Below are 21,602 nucleotides of genomic sequence, written 5' to 3' on the forward strand. Positions count from 1 at the left end.
TATAGAGGCGCCCGCATCCCAGCGTGGAGCAGCTTTCGCTGACAGCGCCAGCTTGCTGCGTCCATCGAAACGCGTGCTAAGCTGCGAACGTTGGACCGGATTCCTACTGTAATTGCCTCTGGTCGTAGACACTGGAGGTGTAATTTTACACCGATTCTTCAGAAGCTCATGTAGAGCCGAGGCCAAGAGAAGAGCACTTACGTTCTTGACAGGGTACTGTGAACGACTTCTGTTTCGTCATCAAAGCTGTATTAGGAATTTGAAAATGAAAATGAGCAGCTAAGTATTAGAAGTGGATAAAGTGAGCTAGTGCAGCCTGCACATGAAAGAAATTCTCATTTTCGGTAGTTGGTCGACAACGATAATACACTCTCGGATCACCAAGTTATGCACCAATGTCGGATTTCGAACTTGTCCGAAGTGTTTCAGGTAGTGCGAGGACTTACCACCCTGTTGATGGTGATCCGTCCGCTGGGTAAAAACGCTAAGCTCGACATCTTACTGGTGCTGTGCATGACGAGTAGGCTATACGCCGGCACCATGTTCCCTCTCTGTCTTCTATATCTCATAGTCATCAAGACAACACTAGACTCTGCAGGGAATCATCGCAGGAAGCTACCCGAAACGGTTACAATTACATCACAAAACACGCTCTGCTAACGAAAAGCAATATCATTAAAATTTATTTCAGTTAATAGTACTTCTCTATGTAGATAGCTGAACCCTATAAGGCTTCCCAGCTACTAATGCCACGCTTTTGTAAATCCATAGTTGTAACGCTTCATCATGATATAAAATACATAAAATAACTGGCAACTATACCGTTTTTCACGAGAATTTCTTAGACACAGTAAGCTGCATTATGCTGAATTCTCTACATCCAGGAAATACAATCTGGTAATGCAAACGATTATAAATTTCTTGAAGTGAGACAGTCTGGCTTGCAAATTGTTTTTATCTATTTATTGGCAATGACGCGTCTCGTATTTGTGGGATACTTTCATATTAACTTAGAGGTAAAGTGGTGAGCCAACATCCGTAATTTAACGCCAGCGTATGGCATTTAAGATGACGCCAGGACGATATTTCCTCATAATGTTTATCTTAATGCCACATGCTGGCATTAAAGGACAGATGTTTGCTCAACTCCGCGGGGGGTAGCCGTGCGGTCTAGGGCGCCTTGTCACGGTCCGTGCAGCTTCCGCCGTCGGAGGTTCGAGTCCTCCCTCGGGCATGGGTGTGTGTGTGTTTTCCATAGCGTAAATTAGTTTAAGTTAGATTAAATAGTGTGTAGGTTTAGGAACCGATGACCCCCGCAGTTTGGTCCCGTAGGACCTTACCACAAATTTTCAAATTGTTTAGCTCACCATATTACTTCTTACGTCAGTCTGAAGATGCCGCACAAGGATGAAACGTGTCATTGCCAATACATGGATAAAAACAATTCGCAAACCAAGACTTTTTTTATTTCAAGTAATAGTACTACTCGATTTAGGTAGCTGAACCCTAGAAAGTTTCCCAGCTAATAATGCCATGCCTTTATAAATCCACAGATATACCGCTTCATCATGATATAAAATACATAAGAAAACTGGCAACTCTGCTGTTTTTCACGAGAATTTCTTAGACACAATAGGCTGCATTATGCTGAATTCTCTACATGTGAGACTGAAAAACAATCTACGACTTGGGGAAGGCCACTGAAACACCACCGAAACGTCAGTTACTTGAGTTCTTTAGGAAATTTAGTGAAGCACACGGTTTTCCTCGAGTGGTATGAACATCTGACATTTCATTTATCACCTCCATGCTACTAAAATGTGACATAGCCTTAATAAGGGCCTCACTTCGGCGAGTATGAGTCTCCACAAGTTTCTTAAGATGTTCTATATCCACTTATAGCCGTTCTTTGATGTTAGAGATCTCGTACAACTACCAAACTGCTGGGATGTTGATTGCTACGTTTCACCCGTTGTTCCAGATAGTCTCAGACGTTTTCAAAGGGATTTAGATCGTGTGATTAAGCGAGCCAGAAGGAGCGCGATAGGTTGCCCGAGCATTCATCACACCAGAAGCGTCTGTGTACCGCCCTATGAACACGGTTGTTGTTACCTTCTACAGCAAGTGTGTCCACAGCCCACTCATCAAGACGACATAGAAGACTTGGTCACCGCCAATGCTGAAATAGCCTAGTTCATGTTCATGGTAAACCGAATGTGTGATTCCAAGTTATGGCGAGAAAATCGCTCCCAAGTATCACCAAAACAAATCCGACCCAACTACTCCACTCACACACTGCAGGTTAAACGCCTCACTGGATCGTCAGTGGAGTCACCAGCGCGCATCATTTGAACAGATACAAACCACACTAAGCGTCTCCAGTCAACGACTGTCCAGTTTTCGTGGTGTTTGGCTCATTGAAGAAGTTAATGTGCCGCTGTCAGTAATGGAAATTTTGCGAGATACACGCCTCCAAATGTCCAATGAATGCTGTTTCCATCGTAATGTTCACTCCGAATCTCTTCAAGACAGACCTGCATTCACTGGCACCATCAGTTCCTGTCAGTTTTGAAACTGATTGTCATAGACAAGGCGTGACTCTTATGTGACTGCGTGTGGGACATCATACTTCGTATACAAATTGGACAATACGCTTTGATACATCAACAAATCAGACACCTTCATTCACGGTGTTGTTGTGGGCACATCTAAACACGATAACATTTTCTGCCCTTCTGTCACATTTCCAAGTCGATCCACCTTACTGCGCTCATGTAACCGACTAAAACACACGCATACATACAAATCTTCGCTGGCATGACCTTCGTCGGCTATTGAGGATTATACAACCGCCTGGAACAAGGTTTACACAGTCTAAAGCATTCTAAAGTGAGTAGCGCGCCCTTTTAAGGCGCTACTTATATTTTGTCCTGTGAGATTAGTCCTTGAGGTAAGACGGTTGCAATCACAATCGAATCGAAACTAAATTCACTAGCTTCCAAAATGCACAACTACTCTGTGTGCGTAACGAGCAAGACTTGCAAGAAAAAGATGTGCAGTCAGTTGCTCGTTTGCACGACCGGGGGGAAAGATGTGGATTAGTTGAGCCACGGAAATGAGGAAACATAAGTGTCACTGCTATGCGGAGGATACAAGCTGTTTGAAGGCACGAAAGACAAGAGACGTGTTAGCCTACTGGTGTCTCGGTCGCCACCTGGTCCTGGGAGCGCGAGGCGGGTTCTGGGAGCGGCCCGACCCAACCTGGCCAGCAAGTGTCACGTGGGAATGACGCGGCCGCACTCCTCAAGAACAGAGCATCGCCTAGAGCAGCGCCCGCGGCGTTCCAGGGGGAAAAAAACAGAGGCCGCGGATGTGAGCACACGCATCGGCGCGTCTGCGTAGCGAGGCTGCTTGGTCGTGCCCGCTCCACTCAAGCCACGGATTAGGACCTAAGTATACCGTGAGAAATTTCACATTTTTTTCTAGCATAGATAAACCTCCAGCGCCGAGACTGCCCCCATTCTCCCTGAATCTCTAGGTCTAGTACCAACTTTGCTTTCCTTTAATTACTTAGTATGTGTCATCGACTATTAAGTAGCTGCTAGAAACCTGATGATAGCACCAGTGCAAATCCGGTCAAATGATAATGACGACGAGTTGGTGCTCTCCTTCTGAATCCACGCTGTGTTGATTATATGCGATATATCTAAGCAACTAAATCGTCAGAAACGTCAAGGTTAGGCATGGCCACTGAGGAAATATCCCGTGTTCTGCAGTCTTTCTGTGACTCATCTCTGATGCTACGTAAAGACTGTACTCCTATATGTACTTGAATTACACTCAGAAATGTCTGACAGCGGTATCTGCACTCACTGAAATATACGTGTTGAGTTGAAAATGGTGTGCTAGTATCAGTGGAATACATACGTGTAAATCTAAACACAATTATGGAATACCACGGTTCGGAGACTGATTTAATAATACCTAACACCAACTTTCTCTTTATGCTTACAAATGCGTTCTGACTTTCCTTATCTTTGCCTTACGCATTGTACACGATAGTTGTAATGAGTCCAAGAATACATTCGGAACTTCTTGAATCCCTGCTGCTTTTCTCTTGAGGAATGGAGTCTGTTTTCTGTCGTTTCTTACTAGATATCTTACATGACACGACCACAGATGCTAAACTGGCAGCGTAAATTTAGGAGCGATACTTGAATTTGTTCCATCTACTTTTTCAACTATGCTTTTAAGACGAACAGCGTTTAAAAATAGTTCAAATCCAATAACGCTGATTGTTGGTTTGACCCGCCGGAGACTGTCATCGAGACGTTGAAAGAACTGAGCTGCAAGACTGTTGAACAAATACGTAAACTATCCCCAAGAAGTCTACTACAAAGTTTCAACTACTGGCTTGAAATGACGATTCTAGGAATAAAGTGCAATCTCCTACATACTGCTTGAGGATAAGAAAACATTAACTGCAGCACGCACAGAGACATTTAAACAATCGTTTGTCATGCGCTCGGTTCGTCAATAGTACGAGAAAAAGCCCTAATAACAGGTAAAGTAGGCTTACCATCTGCCCTGCACTTTACAGTGGTTCGTATAGACGTAGATGTAGGTGTAGAAACTCTGTCTTAGACCATTTTATGACAGAAAATAGGTACGTGTTTGAATATAAAAGTACTGATGGTTCTTGTGATGCTGTTAAGATAGAAAGGCACATCAGTACAACATAGGACACACTAATACTGGATAACCATTCTGCAGCGCCGTCGCCTTTATTACTCTATAGATGGATGTATGAAAACTAGACACGTAAGTTACATTTTGACGAAATAAGGACTGACTATAAGCTTCTCAGAGTGCAATATATCAGCAGTGATCAGCTATCAACATTTTTTCTTTAATATTTTCTTAATATTCATGAAGTATATCGAACGAGAAATGACTAAAATTGATGTCCTGCGGAAACAGCGAAACGAAATAGTCGTGCCTTGAATGGCAAACGACTCGAGGACACACTATCAATAAATTCGTGGCGTCAAGTAACATCATTTTTTCGAATGTCTAAACCGATAACTGAGTTCCACACAAGATCGAACTGTGTCATGACATCTTTTTTTAGTGACATTCATCTTTTGGATATGATGAATCATTGGTATTTTTGACAATTTAGGAAGACGTATAATCACATTAAGCCTTTAGCAGTAGTACGAACTCTTACCACAAAATTTAAGAAAGACCACAGCCATAAAGTCAAAGTTGATGGGTTGTGTATAAGTAAAGTATTTAACTACTTGACTCGGTTGACTTTGAAGTTTGTTGCGTGTGAAAGAGCAGTCGTAAGTGTCAACTGAAGTCGACTATAATGTCCGAAGAACCGGCAACGATTTATTTAGGTTACGTTCTTGCTCCAGCGTTAACTGCCGAAGTTATGCCGTCTTGCTAGCTTCAGGTGTGCCGAGCATTAATTCCCTTAATATAATATGAGACATTCCTGAGGAATATTACAGCACCCACTTTTTAGTCCCCCTTCTAACGGACGCAATTGGGCGAATGCCAGATGGTAACCGAGCCTGATGCGTATCGCCGCTGTTTAACACGATACAGTCCTGCATGTCTCTACCACTTTCTCTCTTGACATAGGTAAATTCTGACGAAAAGTGAGACAGTTACAAATGTTGTATTATATAGACGTAGCAAACGTCATTGCCACTAGCACAAGGAAGAGAAGCGAGAATAATTTAAGCGGAAACAGAATTCAGGCGCGCAGGACAGAGGTTAGCGCTGTGAAGCTATCGAGGTAATTTAGAATATGCACAAGAAAATTGAACAAAGACGTCGAGAAATACAACCTTGAAAACACTGTGCTAGCATTTTCCTGAACTGATTTATGGAACGGCGGAACATTCGTATCATGATGGCCGCGCAGGCAATGGAACACTGAATCCTGATCCTCTCGAATATGAGTTCAGTGCTTTAACCACACCACCAAGTAGCTCTGTCGTTATTACGGGTAGGAGAACACGAAACAACAGATAGAAATACAGTTCCATACGAAGGCGAGTGAATCTCTAATAGAAATTAGCTTATACACAAAATACAAAGTCTAGGATTTTATGTTCAATGTGCGACCGCATTTCTCTTCTGTCGCAGTTGTTTTCAATTGTTTTATCTAGTGTCTTTCATGATCTCCATCGTTCATATTTCGAAAGGCATTTAGATGCCAAACATGAGTATGTTCTTAAATTTTGTTTACAGAACACTGAATAGAATATAAAATCAAAATATTCGTTCCATCTGTTAACGTATCTGAAGTTTTAATTTTACGACGATGTTAATGTATCAGCATAGAAACCGAGCCCACCGAAGATGCAGCGGTATCTCGCTTGGGCACGGACTATCCTCTCAAATGGCTATCATTCACGACTCCGTAGAAAGAGAATTTGACAGAAATGCAGGAAGTCTGTGTCCTTTTCACAAATTTCCGTCCGACAACGTAATAAAGATTGCGAAAACTTGACGTAATAAAGATGCTTTGCACAAGATTATAGATCTGATCGACCCGCCCTTTTGATCGTGTTTAAAAATGGCAGCCTGTTGCCAGGTTACCCAGAAATACAACTTCACTCACGCAGCGCTGAGAAACATCTTTGCCACCGGCTCGACTTTGGGCATTAGCGCTGCTCCACAGACCTTCCCATTTCATTAGAATGAGAGCGGCGACACTGAAACCTTAATAGCGCCTGCCGGCCACTGCTGGGGAACGTAAAAGCGCTCGCATGTTATTACGGCAGCTGCGCTACGCGTAAATCGGACGCCGCGGCAGTGACACGGGCCGAGCAGTAGCCGCCGCTTTATGGCGCCATATTTTGCCGCTGGTAACGTCCCTGTTTCGAGGTCAGGCCGCGTTGCTGCAAAGGCGATCGCCTCGCCTTCCCCCAGCGTCCGGCTGCGACGCCATGATCTCGTTTCCTGTAACACGAGAAATCTAGCTTCCCTCCTCTCCACTCGCAATCCGCGAGAGTCGCTGTCACCACAGACGCCTTTTGCCTCTCCTAATCCCATGCCGACAGCTGCAGATGCTCCTCATTAAAATATAAGGCCACGGCCCAAATCCTTAACGAGACGTCAAGGCGGGAGGCTCTGACTGTTATGAGTGTAAGATTCAGAACTTTACAACGCGTGACAGTTCAGGTTCGGCAACACTGACAATGGGTTCGGCGAACAGACAACTGAAAGCCGAAATTAATTGGTTGCTGTCACATGTGGGTGCTACGAAAATACCGTATGTTCCACCTTCACCTCTTGCCATCACATCGCGCTAAATATCTGTTGCTCATTTACAGACAATGTAAACATAAAAATTCGTCCTCATTATAACACAAAATCGTTTAACGACAACACGTGCCCAATGGCTTGCTGACACACACTTCTTAGACATACACGAACATAGTTAATCGAAAAATTGATGTACGTGATACTTCGAAAGTGACGTTTGTAAGCGATTTAAGTAGACGACTGACAGATCTCTTATAGTGTTACTATGAGAAGAATTGAAATACCTGTCTGCCCACCACCAAGCTGAACGGTCATAATATCTGATTGACATTCAAAGAACCCGTGTTCAGTCGCCAGTACTGCCGAGGATTTTTCCTTGGAGAGAAAACTGAACGGGAATGTGGAGTGGCAGGCCGGAGGGGGGGGGGGGGGGGGGGGGAGGATGAGGGATGGCAAGGGGCAATCAGTCTCGTAATACTAGCTGACGGGCTGCGTGAATGAGAGGTGGAGTTCACTCCATCATGTCCGTGGAGTACTAATAGAAGCAGTTTGCTTAGAGTGACTGGGCGATCTATTGTCTTTCTGTTCTCAGATGTCTTCTGGTGTTTGGACCATATATTCACTTATAGATTCGGAGATACTTGATCATAGCAACTGAGCTTGGTTCTGCAAGTATGAACCGTATCCACTAACTTGGCTTCTTAGTCTGTTAAAATTGTAGAGGGAGCATGGTTGTAAAGTTCCCGGCCAACACTAATTAGTTTCACCGCGATGTCCTGGTGTTTCCGAACAGTGCAAGACGAGCATTCATACCGACAGTACAGGAATCAACATCACGCTCACCCCGAATACTGAGTATAGGATCGCTACCTGTCCAATCTGTTAACCATCTTTTATTTGCTCGTTCATTGGTGTAGCCCATGAAGACTGGCCTTCTTTCGCTTAGATGTAAGTAACGTTCGGTTTGTGATTCGTAGCTGCTTCAATTTATCCCGCTATGCTACCTTGCTTTGTCACTAATCATCCTAAGAAGGGGTTGAAGAGGTTGCGGAAGGCAGGTGTGGCGTGCAGAGGCTGCGAGACTGAGGCGCGGAGACACGGCCCGTGTGTTGCAGGCGGCCCCGTCGCGCGGCGAGGTGGACTCGGCGTCACTGCCGCTGGAGCACCGCGCCGTCTACGGGCCGCCGCCGCCGCTGCCCGGGCTGGCCGGGCCGGGCTACGGCGCGCCGCCCCCACTGCCGGGCCTGCCCGGGCCCGACGACCCCTGGCCGCTCGCCACGCCCGACATGCCGCAGATCAAGCACCTCCAGGTGCAGTGCGAGAAGACGCACATGCGCGTCAACATCGAGTTCGACAGGCCCTTCTACGGCATGATCTTCTCTAAAGGTGAGCACTGCCCACTCATCTTTCTGATATGTCACATGTTTTTCGGTTTCACAGACCTCAAAATTAACGAAATGACTCTAAAGCGATATTGCCGCATAAAGTCGTAGAACTACCGCATGCTACCATAGACTATGCTAGTTTCGCCCATCCGGTTGGCCGTGCGGTCTAACGCACTGCTTTCCGGCCGCGGAGGAGCGCCGCTGCCCGGCACGAATCTGTCTGGTGGATTTTTGTCGAGGTCCTGTGAGCCGGCCAGTCTGTGGATGGTTCTCCTTATTCCGCCTCAGCTACACTATGTCGGCGATTGCTGCGCAGACAAGTTCTCCACGTACGCGTACACCACCATTACTCTACCACGCAAACATAAGGCTTACACTCGTCTGGTGTGAGACGTTCCCTGGGGGGCCGAACCGCACAATAACCCTGGGTTCGGTGTGTGATGGCGGAGGGGTGAAGTGGACTGCGGTAGTCGTCGTGGGGTTGCGGACCACTGTGGCAGCTTCGGAGACGGAGCCTGTCCGTCGTTTCTAGGTCCCCGGTCAACATAACATAACATGCTAGTTTCCCTATTAGATTTCCTCGCTTAACATCGTAATCGCATTGCCTGTATGTTAGGTGTGTTGTATATCTATCAGGCGTTACGTCACTTTCATCTCTGTTTGCGTATATGATCAGCGACGTACTAGATTCCTCTAGAACCTTGAAGTGTTGAACTGTCTAGAAACTGAGCGTGGGTATACAAAAGGTTGCGTCAACTACAAAACATTTTTGTTTTACCTACTTACCTTCCTGTCTGTTACTTAAAAAATAACCAATATTTAAAGAAAAATTGAAATTGTCATAGTGTATTTCAGGTGCTATTCGAAGATTGTTGATTTCCGACGTGAAAGAGAGGGATGTTGTAGTAAAACTAAAACAAGGACAGAGTTATCATGTGGTGCTGGAAAAAAAGAATTAACACAAAAAAGGCAAAATTAAAAAAATGCAAACATCGCTTCAATACTTCGTTGAGCTTATATCAGACTTGTTTCTATTATTGCTAAACAACTTTCGCATGTATCAGTTATAACAGGAAACGCTTGCTTTTCATCAAGATGAATAACGTTCTGTTGCGTACAAAAATGGTTCAAATGGCTCTAAGCGGTATGGGACTTAACATCTTACGTCATCAGTTCACAAGACTTAGAATTACTTAAACCTAACTAACCTAAGTACATCACACACATCCATGCCTGAGGCAGGATTCGAACCTGCGACCATAGCAGCCGCGTGGTTCCGGACTGAAGCGCCTAGAACCTCTCGACCACACATGCCGGTTCTATTGCGTACAAAATAACAACAACAATTATTAGGATTTTTTGTGTTTGTGCATCTAAACTGTACTTGCATCTAACGTAAATCTTTTGTGTACAAAACAGTGCCGAAGTTACGCGAACAGCTAATTCTTTTTACTTGTAAAATGCAGTTTATATTTTGCAAGAATGTAAACTACACAGTGAATTAAAGTGAAGTATGTACGCTTCTAATAATGTGCAACACAAACAAAAAACAACTCGTTCATTTAGTTTTGTTTCCCTATCAATGCTACCCACACTACCGGTAATCCTACATTCACTTTGTCATTTATGTACTGCATCCAAACTACCGAACGGTTCAAAAAATGGTTCAAATGGTTCTGAGCGCTATGGGACTTAACATCTATGGTAATCAGTCCCCTAGAACTTAGAACTACTTAAACCTAACTAACCTAAGGACAACACCCAGCCATCACGAGGCAGAGAAAATCCCTGACCCCGCCGGGAACCGAACCCGGGAACCCGGCCGTGGGAAGAGAGAACGCTACCGCACGACCACGAGCTGCGGACAGGAATAAATACTTTACTGCTTGCGGACGACTTATACATAAAAAGGCAAAATATTCTTCAGACATCTACATTCAAGATGGTCCTCCTATATCAGGAGCATTTTCTCTTATGTTTCGGTGGGTATTTACTGCGTCATTTTTGCAATGAATTGCTGAAGCCAGCTGTGACAAGTACTGCCCATCACGGTTTCCCTCTCATTATCGACAAGGAGAATCGGTTTGTTTCCTGCTACAAATAAAATGATTTTTAAAGCAGTATATTACATGCCAAAATTAGTCTAGTGAGATATTCGTTTTATCTATATTAACAGGGGCAGTTAAACACGTAGAATAACCAGTAGCCTTGGTACGCGTTGGCTGCTACCACGATGTAAAAGCGCTGCACCGGCCATTCCTCGCGTTTAACTACTCTCGTTAATGCACATAGATAAAACTAATACTTCACTAGACTAATTTGGTACTACTCTATCGATTGGGCACGTAAATTTTCGCTTTAAAATCATTTAGTTTGTAATGAGAAACAAACCGACAGCTTCCGTCGGCATTGGGTGTTGCCTGAAAGGCTTTATGAACAGTATTTGTTTTGGCCTACTCCAATTACACGAAATTGAAAATATCTGTCAAACCACCAGAAAAATACCCTTGACGACCATTCGCAGAGACACCCAGTATAGACTTGAACAACTGCCGAAGAACACAACTTAGAAATTCTGGTACCCGTACCAAAAACTAGAGTTTATCATTTCAGGGAAAATGTCCAATTCGTAAAAAATAATTATCGACAGAAAACCCAAAGAACAAACCTCTTATTCCAGCTATCTAGGAGCAGATTTAGGTTACTCGTACAATGAAGATTCAACGTTTTGAACACATATCTTATACTATAAACAGAACGTTGACCAATAAGAAAAGAAAGAGCACCAGAATCAAAATTTATGAAACAATGAAAGACCAACTTTAATGTATGAGTTTGAGACTTGGGTATCTAGATAGAACTATGGAGGAAGGGAAACATGTGGATTTGATATTCCTGGATTTCCGAAAAGCGTTTGACGTGGTTCCATACTGCCGATTGTTAACGAAAGTACAAGTATACGGAATAGGCCCCAGATATGTGAGTGGCTCGAAGACTTCTTAAGTAACAGAACCCAGTATGTGTTTTCGAAGGCGAGTGTTCATCAGAGACAGTGATATCACCGGGAGTGCCCCAGGAAAGTGTTATAGGACCGCTATTACATTCTGTACACATAAATGATCTGGCGGGAAGAGATAGACAAAATTTATAGTTGGTGTGACGAATGACAACTAGCTCTAAATGTAGAAAAATGTAAGTTAATGTACTTGGGTAAGAAAAACAAACAGCATTACTAGGTTGCTGCTTGACACAGTCACGTCGATTAAATATCTAGGCTTAATGTTGCAAAGTGATATTAAATGGAACGAGCATGTGAGCACTACGGCAGAGAAGGCGAATTGTCTTCGGTTTATTGGAAGAATTTTAGTAAAGTGTAGTTCACCTGTAGAGGAGATCGCGAATGGGACGCTAGTACGAACTACTCTTGAGTACTACTAGCCGGCCGCGGTGGCCGAGCGATTCTAGGCGCTTCAGTCCGGAACCACGCGGCTGCTACGGCCGCAGGTTCGAAGCCTGCCTCGGGCGTGGATGTGTGTGATGTCCTTAGGTTAGTTAGGTTTAAGTAGTTCTATGTTCTAGGGGACAGATGACCTCATGTGTTAAGTCCCATAGTGCTCAGAGCCAGAGTCTTGAGTACTACTCGAGTGTTTGGGATCCGCACCAGATCGGATGAAAGATAGACATCGAAGCAATTCAGAGGTGGGCTGCTACATCTGTTGCAGGTATATTCGAACAACATGGAAGTGTTGGGAGATGCTCCGGGAACTCAGATTGGAATCACTCGAGGGAGAGCGACGTTTTTTTCGAGGAGCGCTATGAGAAAATTTAGAGAACCAGAATCCGAGGCTGAATGCAGAACGATTCTACTGTCGCCAACGTACATGTCGTGTAAAGACCGTGACGATACGATGGAGGCATGTACCATGTTTGCGAATGGAACAGGTCAAGAAATGACTAGTAGTGGTACAGAATACCCTCCGCCACGCACCATACGGCGACTTGTGGAGTATGTAAACAGGTGTAGAAAGAGATGAGTAAGATGCAAACAGCAGAAATGAGTTTTCTTATCTACTTAGCTATAGTTAGTTTCATGTTCCATGGATCATTTGTACGAACAATCGTAATGATGTGGTACGCGTCATTTTACATTCTTTTGATGTGGTCAGATTTAAATATGGCCACTTACTGATCATTTTAATTTTTTAAGATGCAGATGTGAGGTAGTAATCCCAACCTACTGTCTTTTTACATATTACAAAAATAGAAACATTTCTCCTATGGAATAGGAGTTGTCTAGGAGAAACTTTTTCAACTTAAGTGTAGAGAATGCAGTAAATAAATGAGTTTTTTTGAACTTAATGTACAAGAGAGTTTGCAGTACTAGCAGTAAGATACTTTTGCACTTTCTTGCTTCAAGTCTTGTATTTCACATGTTCGAAAAATTCTGTTTCTCAATAGGGCGTTGATCTAGTCAGAATGACGTAAGAGCTTTGGAATAAAGACATAACGACGAAATAACTTTTACCTTAGGTGGAAGACTATTATAAATTTGTATCGCACTGTTTACAATGAAATTTTTACAAGCCGTTGTCCTTGCTGGCTGGATATGAATCGTTTCTCTTTGCCTTATAAAATGTTCATGGATATTGAAAATTTTATTTATGAATAGTACAGACAAAACTTCATGACTAGCATATGGACAAAGGAGGAAATGCATTTTTAATAGGGCAAAGGTAGGAATTTTTACACGCATCAACTTTCGTAGATAAACTGTTTGATTTGCGAGGCAAATGCAGTTGAAAACTGGCCTGGTAAGCGCTGCGATCGCAAGTCATGAGGAGTTTGTTCCATGTGATGCAACGCTCGTTTCTATGCGTGCGGTAACCGTGATGTAAACCACGTGAAATACGCGTCCCTCGTGAGGACGGCTTTGGCGAAATGCGAAGCCCGACACAAATTATGCGACGTACTGCTCCGCTGATTTACCCGGTGACCTTTATTGACTGACACGGATAAGTCTGCACTGCTACACTATTAAGTCAGTGTAAATAATGTCATGTGCCTCGATTTGGATTGCGAGACAGGGACCACACCTATACCACACATGAATTCATTGTAATAACATAGCTACTTCCAGAAAGGATCTACTATACGACTACTGGATTGGGAAACGTACGCCACTAAGAGTTCATAGCTAGCGTCTGTCAATATCTGCCAACGATGTACATCAAAAGTAAAATAAGGATAACAGTTAGAAGTTTATAGCGGGAAGGATGTACGAGAACAATACAGTTCAAGTTTCCACGAAGCATTTCTCTGGAAGGGTCTGCTTCCTGTCAGGATTTTAAAAACGTCATTTCCAAGCGATGCTGGAAAACACATGTCGCTATGGAAAGCGAGCCTATTAGTCTCCTGCAACCATCTATCTAGAAGGATTACAGAAAGACTGTCCCATCACCTCCAAGTGGACGAAAGCCTCCTTTCCCTGGATACTGGGAACTGGATCTGGTATACACAACAGTCAAGGGCATAGCTCACTCACGTGGCCAGGAAATGACATGTTATAGACTATCAGATTTTCTCTGAGATAATTTTGTTGTTACTGAGGAAATGAAGAGTCTAAAAAGTGTATGGATGACGTCATAAAACAAATAAAACAAAAATAAATACAAAATACTGTTTTTCCCTTTCAACGTAATTACCGCTGATAACATTATCATTCGAAGTTTGGTGAGAGCTGGAACAGACTGTGATCATACGGATGCCAACCCTGCTGTTAAAAGAAATGGGCAGCACCGAGGCTGTAAGAGCAATGATGCTTACATTTTTTATCCATGTGGACAGTTTAATTTGCTCTAGCTATTGTTGAAATTAACCGATTTCATTTTAATAGACTAAGCATTTCTCTCTATGTTCAAGTAACGCCAATGGTTTTTTTAGTAGACGTTGTCGTTTAGATATCGCTAATTTCATGTACATTTCTAGACACTAGGCACACGTTCTACCGTTCCCGCTTTAAAAGAATTTTCACGAAAGTGCTGCCCCTGTTTGAACTAACTTAGTTCTCGAATTCCGCGCAGTGACGTTTGGAACCATATGCTCAGTTAACTGGTCGTCTCCGTAGAAAGAAAGACAAGTGAACGACCTGAGAGGGGGAAAAAAACATCGTTTCCTTGTTACAGATCGCACAGAACAACATGTTCAGATTATATCGTAATGAAATGAATTTGCTACGCTAGAAGCGTAAAAATTTAACTGAGATACTGAATTATTCCCAAGTTGGGACGATATTATACAGTTAGTTTCGTTTAGATTGAACTTCCGCAGATTGACATTATTTGCATTAATTTGACAGAGAGAGTGAACCGGTAAGCTGAACCGTCAAAGATTACCCTTGAAAATTTATACCCACGTATCACAAAATTACAGATGCTACGGTTTTACATTTCATACATTTACATTTTACGGATTAAAGTTAACGATCAGTTGTAAGTTACGATGTTCGAAAACAACACTTCGCACATATACAAATAAATTACATGATTACTTGCACAGATGCACTTTTAGGCGTAGCTTCAGGTTTGGAAGCTGGTGAATCCACTTCATCCGACCTAGATCCACAGCGACTGTGTAAGTCGATAGCAAAATTGAAATGCTCGTAAATTTCTGGTATTTAAGGTACTTAACGGGTTCAAATGCAGGTAGGTAGGTCGTGACTGCTAGTTGCATGCAACAACGGCTGATGAAATTTATAGTAAGAAAAAGGTAATCTCGCAGTGCCAGGGACAAGCGCTAAGCTCAAGGAAAGATGCAAATTACTACATATAATTAAATTCTACGCACTACAACTAATTCTAAATTTCTAAGCAGCTAAAAGAAAATTTCCACTCAGTGTAGAATTTGTTAGGATAGAGATAAAAAAAATTTCTCAACGTGCAAGTCGAATCCAGGTGGGCTAGTTCTTTGGATTTCGATATTCCATTTCTGGCTTTTATATCCCTGGTCCTCGTTCAGATCCGCGTTGTAAATGTACAAAATAGATTAGTTATTCGTCTAACAACAAAATATGTCCACTGTAAATAACTAAAATTACAGTAATAGCTAATTGATGGCTGAAGATCTGTTGGAGATAATGTATCCATGCGTCCTTTCCAGAGGTCGCCACTTCTAATGTTCCTCAGCAACAAACAATTACAAAAAAATATTGTTATTATACTTTATGTGGCGGGCTGATTTACAGCATTTGTCGGTTACCATGTCACCTCTTAAATGCGGAAAAACACTAGAACGTGAGTCTTTACCTCCGTTGCTGCTTCCAGTTTGCTCTGAAAACACAGAATTCTAGATGATTAGTTCTGATAAATAATTAGCAGATGAAGAGTTCAATTTACCTTTTCGCTTTTATTATTTGACCACTTGAGTACTGTAGGACCAGACATGTTCTCATACATTAATGATACTCAAATAATTATGTCGATTGTAATATCGGTTAATGGCAAGATGTAAGTGTTTTACATAAATGCGTCTAATTCTATTAGCTGATGAACTAGAACTGTACTCTATGGTATTGTCTCCATCTCTGCAAAGAGGAAGACAATTCAACGACCAGTTAGCAAACAATTACTTCTCTTCCTTGCTATAGAACGCAGAGGACAACATCTACAAATTATATCGTAATAAAATGAACTTGGTACGCTGGAGGTTTAAAGAATGAAACTAAGATACTGTAACAAACGCTACCTTTATTCGGAATTCGAACTTGTATTAATATTTGGGACAGATCTGCGACGCGTGCATATCTTCTATCGCTTCGGTTCGGTTACGGACGACAAGATTGTCAAATAAATCATACGGTTGTGCTTAATTTTGCACTGCCCTTTACTCAGTGATTTTTTCGTATTGCGATAAAGACACATTTATCAGTGAAAGGCACAACTTTTAACCTGTTTCTCAGTTGTTATGGATGGTGACTCTTTGGCTATGATTACAGGAAACGAGAGAGGCCGCCGAGACAGAGCTTTCACGGTGCATTCCTGAATCTTATTTGAGTTTAACGTTCTTAAAACTTTGTCGACCTACTAAACGTCGGTTTTGTCGGTGATGCTTCGAAAGTTGCTTGCATAGGCCTTTAACGCAGCCGTGTTCCGCTTACATCTCATTTAGCGCGGCCCTCTTGTACAGTGTCCGGAGAGTTGTTTTCGGACAGGCATTTGGCCTCCCGGCTTTCCCGTGCACCTCTGGTGAAAGTGGCCGGCTCGGTACAGGCGAGAAGCCGGCGTAGCGGTACTATACGAAAAAAACAGTTTGACTCTCAGCAAGTGTTTACCTCAAACAAGCTACTTGAAATTTATGTCACCAAGAGCCTAACGCACTTTACTTCTGAGACTCTCTAAATAACATTTAAGTTTATGACTAAGGAAACTATGTCCGATTGTAGGCTATGTGCCGGTCGAGAACTGGCGCCAAACCATATGTGGAGAGTGAGCTACCATTGAGCGACTCTGCCAGAATCGTGATGACAGCTTTTATAAATTCACTGATGCAATAACCAAAAATAAAAAAAACTCCAAAACGGCTGTAACCCTAATGTAAAAGTGCATTTCATGGAAGTACTTGAACAAAATAGAAAATTGCGATCTTAAGCAAAGTGTATCGAAATTTAGAGCAACAACAAAGTCATTTGAACTGATAGATTGGTATCAACACATCGGTGCTTTACTAGGCATGGCTCTCTTGGAGATGGTATGCCCATGCCTTTCTCCTATCTTTAAACCGACTTATCTGTCCAGTTGTGACAGGTGACGTACAGGTTCATGCATGGTGCAACTTAATTGCGCAAACACAGATCACTGCCCGACACGAAAGAAGCGATAAATAACAGATAAAATACAACCAATAATCGAGGATTGAACCCTGAACGTTTCGATTTGTAGGCAACATATATACACTTAGCTATCAAGCAACAATATGTTCTGAAATTTTATTCTCAATCCGTGAGTTACGAACATTCCGATAATGTCACATTCGTTTCGTACTGTAATTCTACTTAGGACGTGAGTGAAATAAGTAAAAATAATAATCAACTACTGAAGAGGTTCATATCAGTTTGAAGGTGCTGGCAGTTCATTTTCAAATAAACGACTAAGCCCTGGTTCTCCGACAGTCGATCGCGTATGAAGCTACCTTCAATAACACACGCAGCTGGTAGTGACGGATGTTGATTTTCGCTAGCTTGATCTGCAACTCATAGATAGAAAGGGAACTGGAAGTTGTGGTCCACACTTCGATCTCATTTGGTTAATCCACATACGGTAAGCAAATTTCATAGAAGACTTCTACTGTGTTTGGAAAATAAAATTTATAAATCTTCATTTGTTTGTGAGGTCGATTCGTTTCTCACTACATGAACTGTCTGTCTTATTGATACTGGCAGGTATTTAAGAGCAAAGCACGTTAAGCTGAAAGAAAGGTGACTGATTTAGTACAGGTACTTATACTTTATAAGAAGCCTAGTTCCCTATCGCTTCTACCACAGTGTCGAACAGTAAACGTATTTACTGGCCTCTATTATATAGTATTTAGTGAAAAATTATTCCGTTGACATGAGACAAAAATCTAGTTGCATACAAGGGGAATAGTGGTTTCTGAAACAATAAATATTAGATTGGTGTTGAACGTCACATAGATGCCTGGGTCGTTAGAGCCATTAAGGAAAATCTGATTAAAGAAGAGCAAGAAAAGAAAGTGAAATCAGCTGAGGTACTGCAGAGGAGTCATTTTGCCATTCGTCGTAAGAAGTTTACGTCAATCACGGAAAGAATAAATCATGTTAATTGGCTGGAAAACTGAACCTCGTTTCTGACCGAATGTTAGTCCACTCCACCACACAGCTCGGAAAGAGCGGCCACGTAGTCAACCAGTATTTAGAAATAAAATGCTAGATGAGTGCAAATGTTTTTAGTGTAACATATAATGAAGCGTGAGGAACCTCTTTTTAGAAACCAAGCAGTGTTTCATAATCCAGACAAGTGCAGGTAAAATAAAAAGACAAACGGTAAATAGCACACACACACACACACACATTACGTGGTACCGCGAACAACTTATTCGATGTTCTCATTTTCCATATCACAATATAGTCGAAGCACTCGATCCTTTTATACAGTGGACAGACGACACAGAGTACAGCAATCACTCTTATTGTAAGCCTCGTGTTGTCAACGCCTGCATGCCTAGTGAAGAGAGGAATATCTCGATTTGTTGCCTACTAACGAACGGCAGAGCATTAGAAACGTAGTGAAGAACAGACATTAACTGCTTTATACGGAGCAGCTGTGTTCAGAACGAACTGACTCTTTAAAGGCCGACAAAATAAACTGAAAACCCCATGTTCGTTGGGGGTATACACGCAAAGGCCGGTATGTGACGGACTTTGTGTTGTGACGCAGGTTTCTACAGCGACCCTCACTGCGTTCACCTCAAGCCGGGCACCGGCCACCTGAGCGCCACGTTCGAGATCTTCCTCAACAGCTGCGGCATGTCCTCGTCGGCGAACCACGGCGGTGGCGGCTACGGTGGACCGACGCCCAGCGGCAGCTACGTCGAGAACACCATCATCATCCAGTACGACCCTTACGTGCAGGAGGTGTGGGACCAGGCGCGCAAACTGCGCTGCACGTGGTACGACTTCTACGAGAAGGCCGTCACCTTCCGGCCCTTCCAGGTCAGTTCGGCAGTCTTCTCAAGCTGTGCATCGCTATATCTTGCGGCAAATCGCACATTCGCACTAGAATGTGGAGTAACTCTTGCAACATGCGTAGTCTTCTTAAGCTTTCCGTCCCGATTGGAATCACATTTCTCAGAACACCTTTTTCGGGAAGGAAGGGAATAACCAGAGAAATATATAAAAGAAAGAAACAAGTGGCGACCGTAACTAACAGTGAAACATGGGATCTGAAACAAAATATAATTCCACTGTCTGGATGATAATTTATATTCTACAAAGCCAATATTCTCTTGCATTAACGTGAAGAGTAGTTTACAACCAACTTTTTGGTTTGTGAGACATTCTCACACAACTACGTTCATTATTATCATCTGCTGGGTAAAGATCTTTTCTAGACTTTTCCATGCATTACGGTCTACAGCTTACGTGTCCCTTCGTGCTGCTACTCCATATGATCTGGTGTTACTCACCTGAACTCCAACGCTGTTGCGATCTTCACTCCTATGACTGGTTTGATGCAGCTCTCTACGCAATTCTGTCCTCTGCAAGCCTCTTTATAACTGCTGCAACCAAATTTACTTAAACCTGTTTACTGTATTCATCTCTTGGTCTCTCTCAACAATTTTTACACTCCACAATTACCTCCATTATCGAACTGACTATTTCTTAATGACTCATTATGTGTCCTCACTATGATTCCTTATTTCAGTCAAGTTGTACCACGAGCTTCCCTTTTCCCCAATTCTGTGCACTACCTCCTCATTACTTATTCTATCTACCCATCCAACCTTAGCATTATTCTGCAGCATCACATTTCAAAAGCTTCCATTGTCTTCTTGTCTGGTCTGCTATCGTCCACATTCCACTTCTGGACAAGGCCACATTGCAGACAGATGCTTTCAGAAAAGACTTGAAAACATTTAAATTTATATTAGATGACTATTAGACATACTTTTCTTGCTACGGCCAATCTGCATTTTATATCCTCCCTACTTCTGTCATAATCAGTTATTTTGCTGCCCGTTGTTGTTGTTGTCTTCAGTCCTGAGACTGGTTTGATGCAGCTCTCCATGCTACTCTATCCTGTGCAAGCTGCTTCATCTCCCAGTACCTACTGCAACCTACATCCTTCTGAATCTGCTTAGTGTACTCATCTCTCGGTCTCCCTCTACGATTTTTACCCTCCACGCTGCCTTCCAATGCTAAATTTGTGATCCCTTGATGCCTCAAAATATGTCCTACCAACCGATCCCTTCTTCTAGTCAAGTTGTGCCACAAACTTCTCTTCTCCCCAATCCTATTCAATACCTCCTCATTAGTTACGTGATCTATCCACCTTATCTTCAGTATTCTTCTGTAGCACCACATTTCGAAAGCTTCTATTCTCTTCTTGTCCAAACTAGTTATCGTCCATGTTTCACTTCCATACATGGCTACACTCCAAACAAATACTTTCAGAAACGACTTCCTGATACATAAATCTATATTCGATGTTAACAAATTTCTCTTCTTCAGAAACGCTTTCCTTGCCATTGCCAGTCTACATTTTATATCCTCTCTACTTCGACCATCATCAGTTATTTTACTTCCTAAATAGCAAAACTCCTTTACTACTTTAAGTGTCTCATTTCCTAATCTAATTCCCTCAGCATCACCCGATTTAATTTGACTACATTCCATTATCCTCGTTTTGCTTTTGTTAATGTTCATCTTATATCCTCCTTTCAAGACACTGTCCATTCCGTTCAACTGCTCTTCCAAGTCCTTTGCCGTCTCTGACAGAATTACAATGTCATCGGCGAACCTCAAAGTTTTTACTTCGTCTCCATGAATTTTAATACCTACTCCAAATTTTTCTTTTGTTTCCTTTACTGCTTGCTCAATATACAGATTGAATAACATCGGGGAGAGGCTACAACCCTGTCTCACCCCTTTCCTAACCACTGCTTCCCTTTCATGTCCCTCGGCTCTTATTACTGCCATCTGGTTTCTGTACAAATTATAAATAGCCTTTCGCTCCCTGTATTTTACCCCTGCCACCTTTAGAATTTGAAAAAGAGTATTCCAGTCAACATTGTCAAAAGCTTTCTCTAAGTCTACAAATGCTTCTTCTAAGATAAGTCGTAAGGTCAGTATTGCCTCACGTGTTCCAACATTTCGACGGAATCCAAACTGATCCTCCCCGAGGTCTGCATCTACCAGTT

The 21,602-nt window shown here is 42.6% G+C and overlaps 1 protein-coding gene across 2 annotated transcripts in view; it reads left to right on the forward strand.

The window, feature by feature from the left end:
* LOC126344305 (uncharacterized) overlaps positions 1-21,602 on the forward strand; it is a 125,110-nt gene that overhangs the window by 85,697 nt on the left and 17,811 nt on the right. For both annotated transcript variants that reach the window (XM_050002009.1, XM_050002010.1), the window contains exons 3-4: positions 8,403-8,673; positions 19,121-19,395. In XM_050002009.1, the coding sequence (XP_049857966.1) occupies positions 8,403-8,673; positions 19,121-19,395 (546 nt within the window). The remainder of the gene's footprint in view (positions 1-8,402; positions 8,674-19,120; positions 19,396-21,602) is intronic.

This window comes from Schistocerca gregaria, chromosome 1 (assembly GCF_023897955.1).
Source record: "Schistocerca gregaria isolate iqSchGreg1 chromosome 1, iqSchGreg1.2, whole genome shotgun sequence".
In the NCBI taxonomy this organism is placed as follows: domain Eukaryota; kingdom Metazoa; phylum Arthropoda; class Insecta; order Orthoptera; family Acrididae; genus Schistocerca; species Schistocerca gregaria.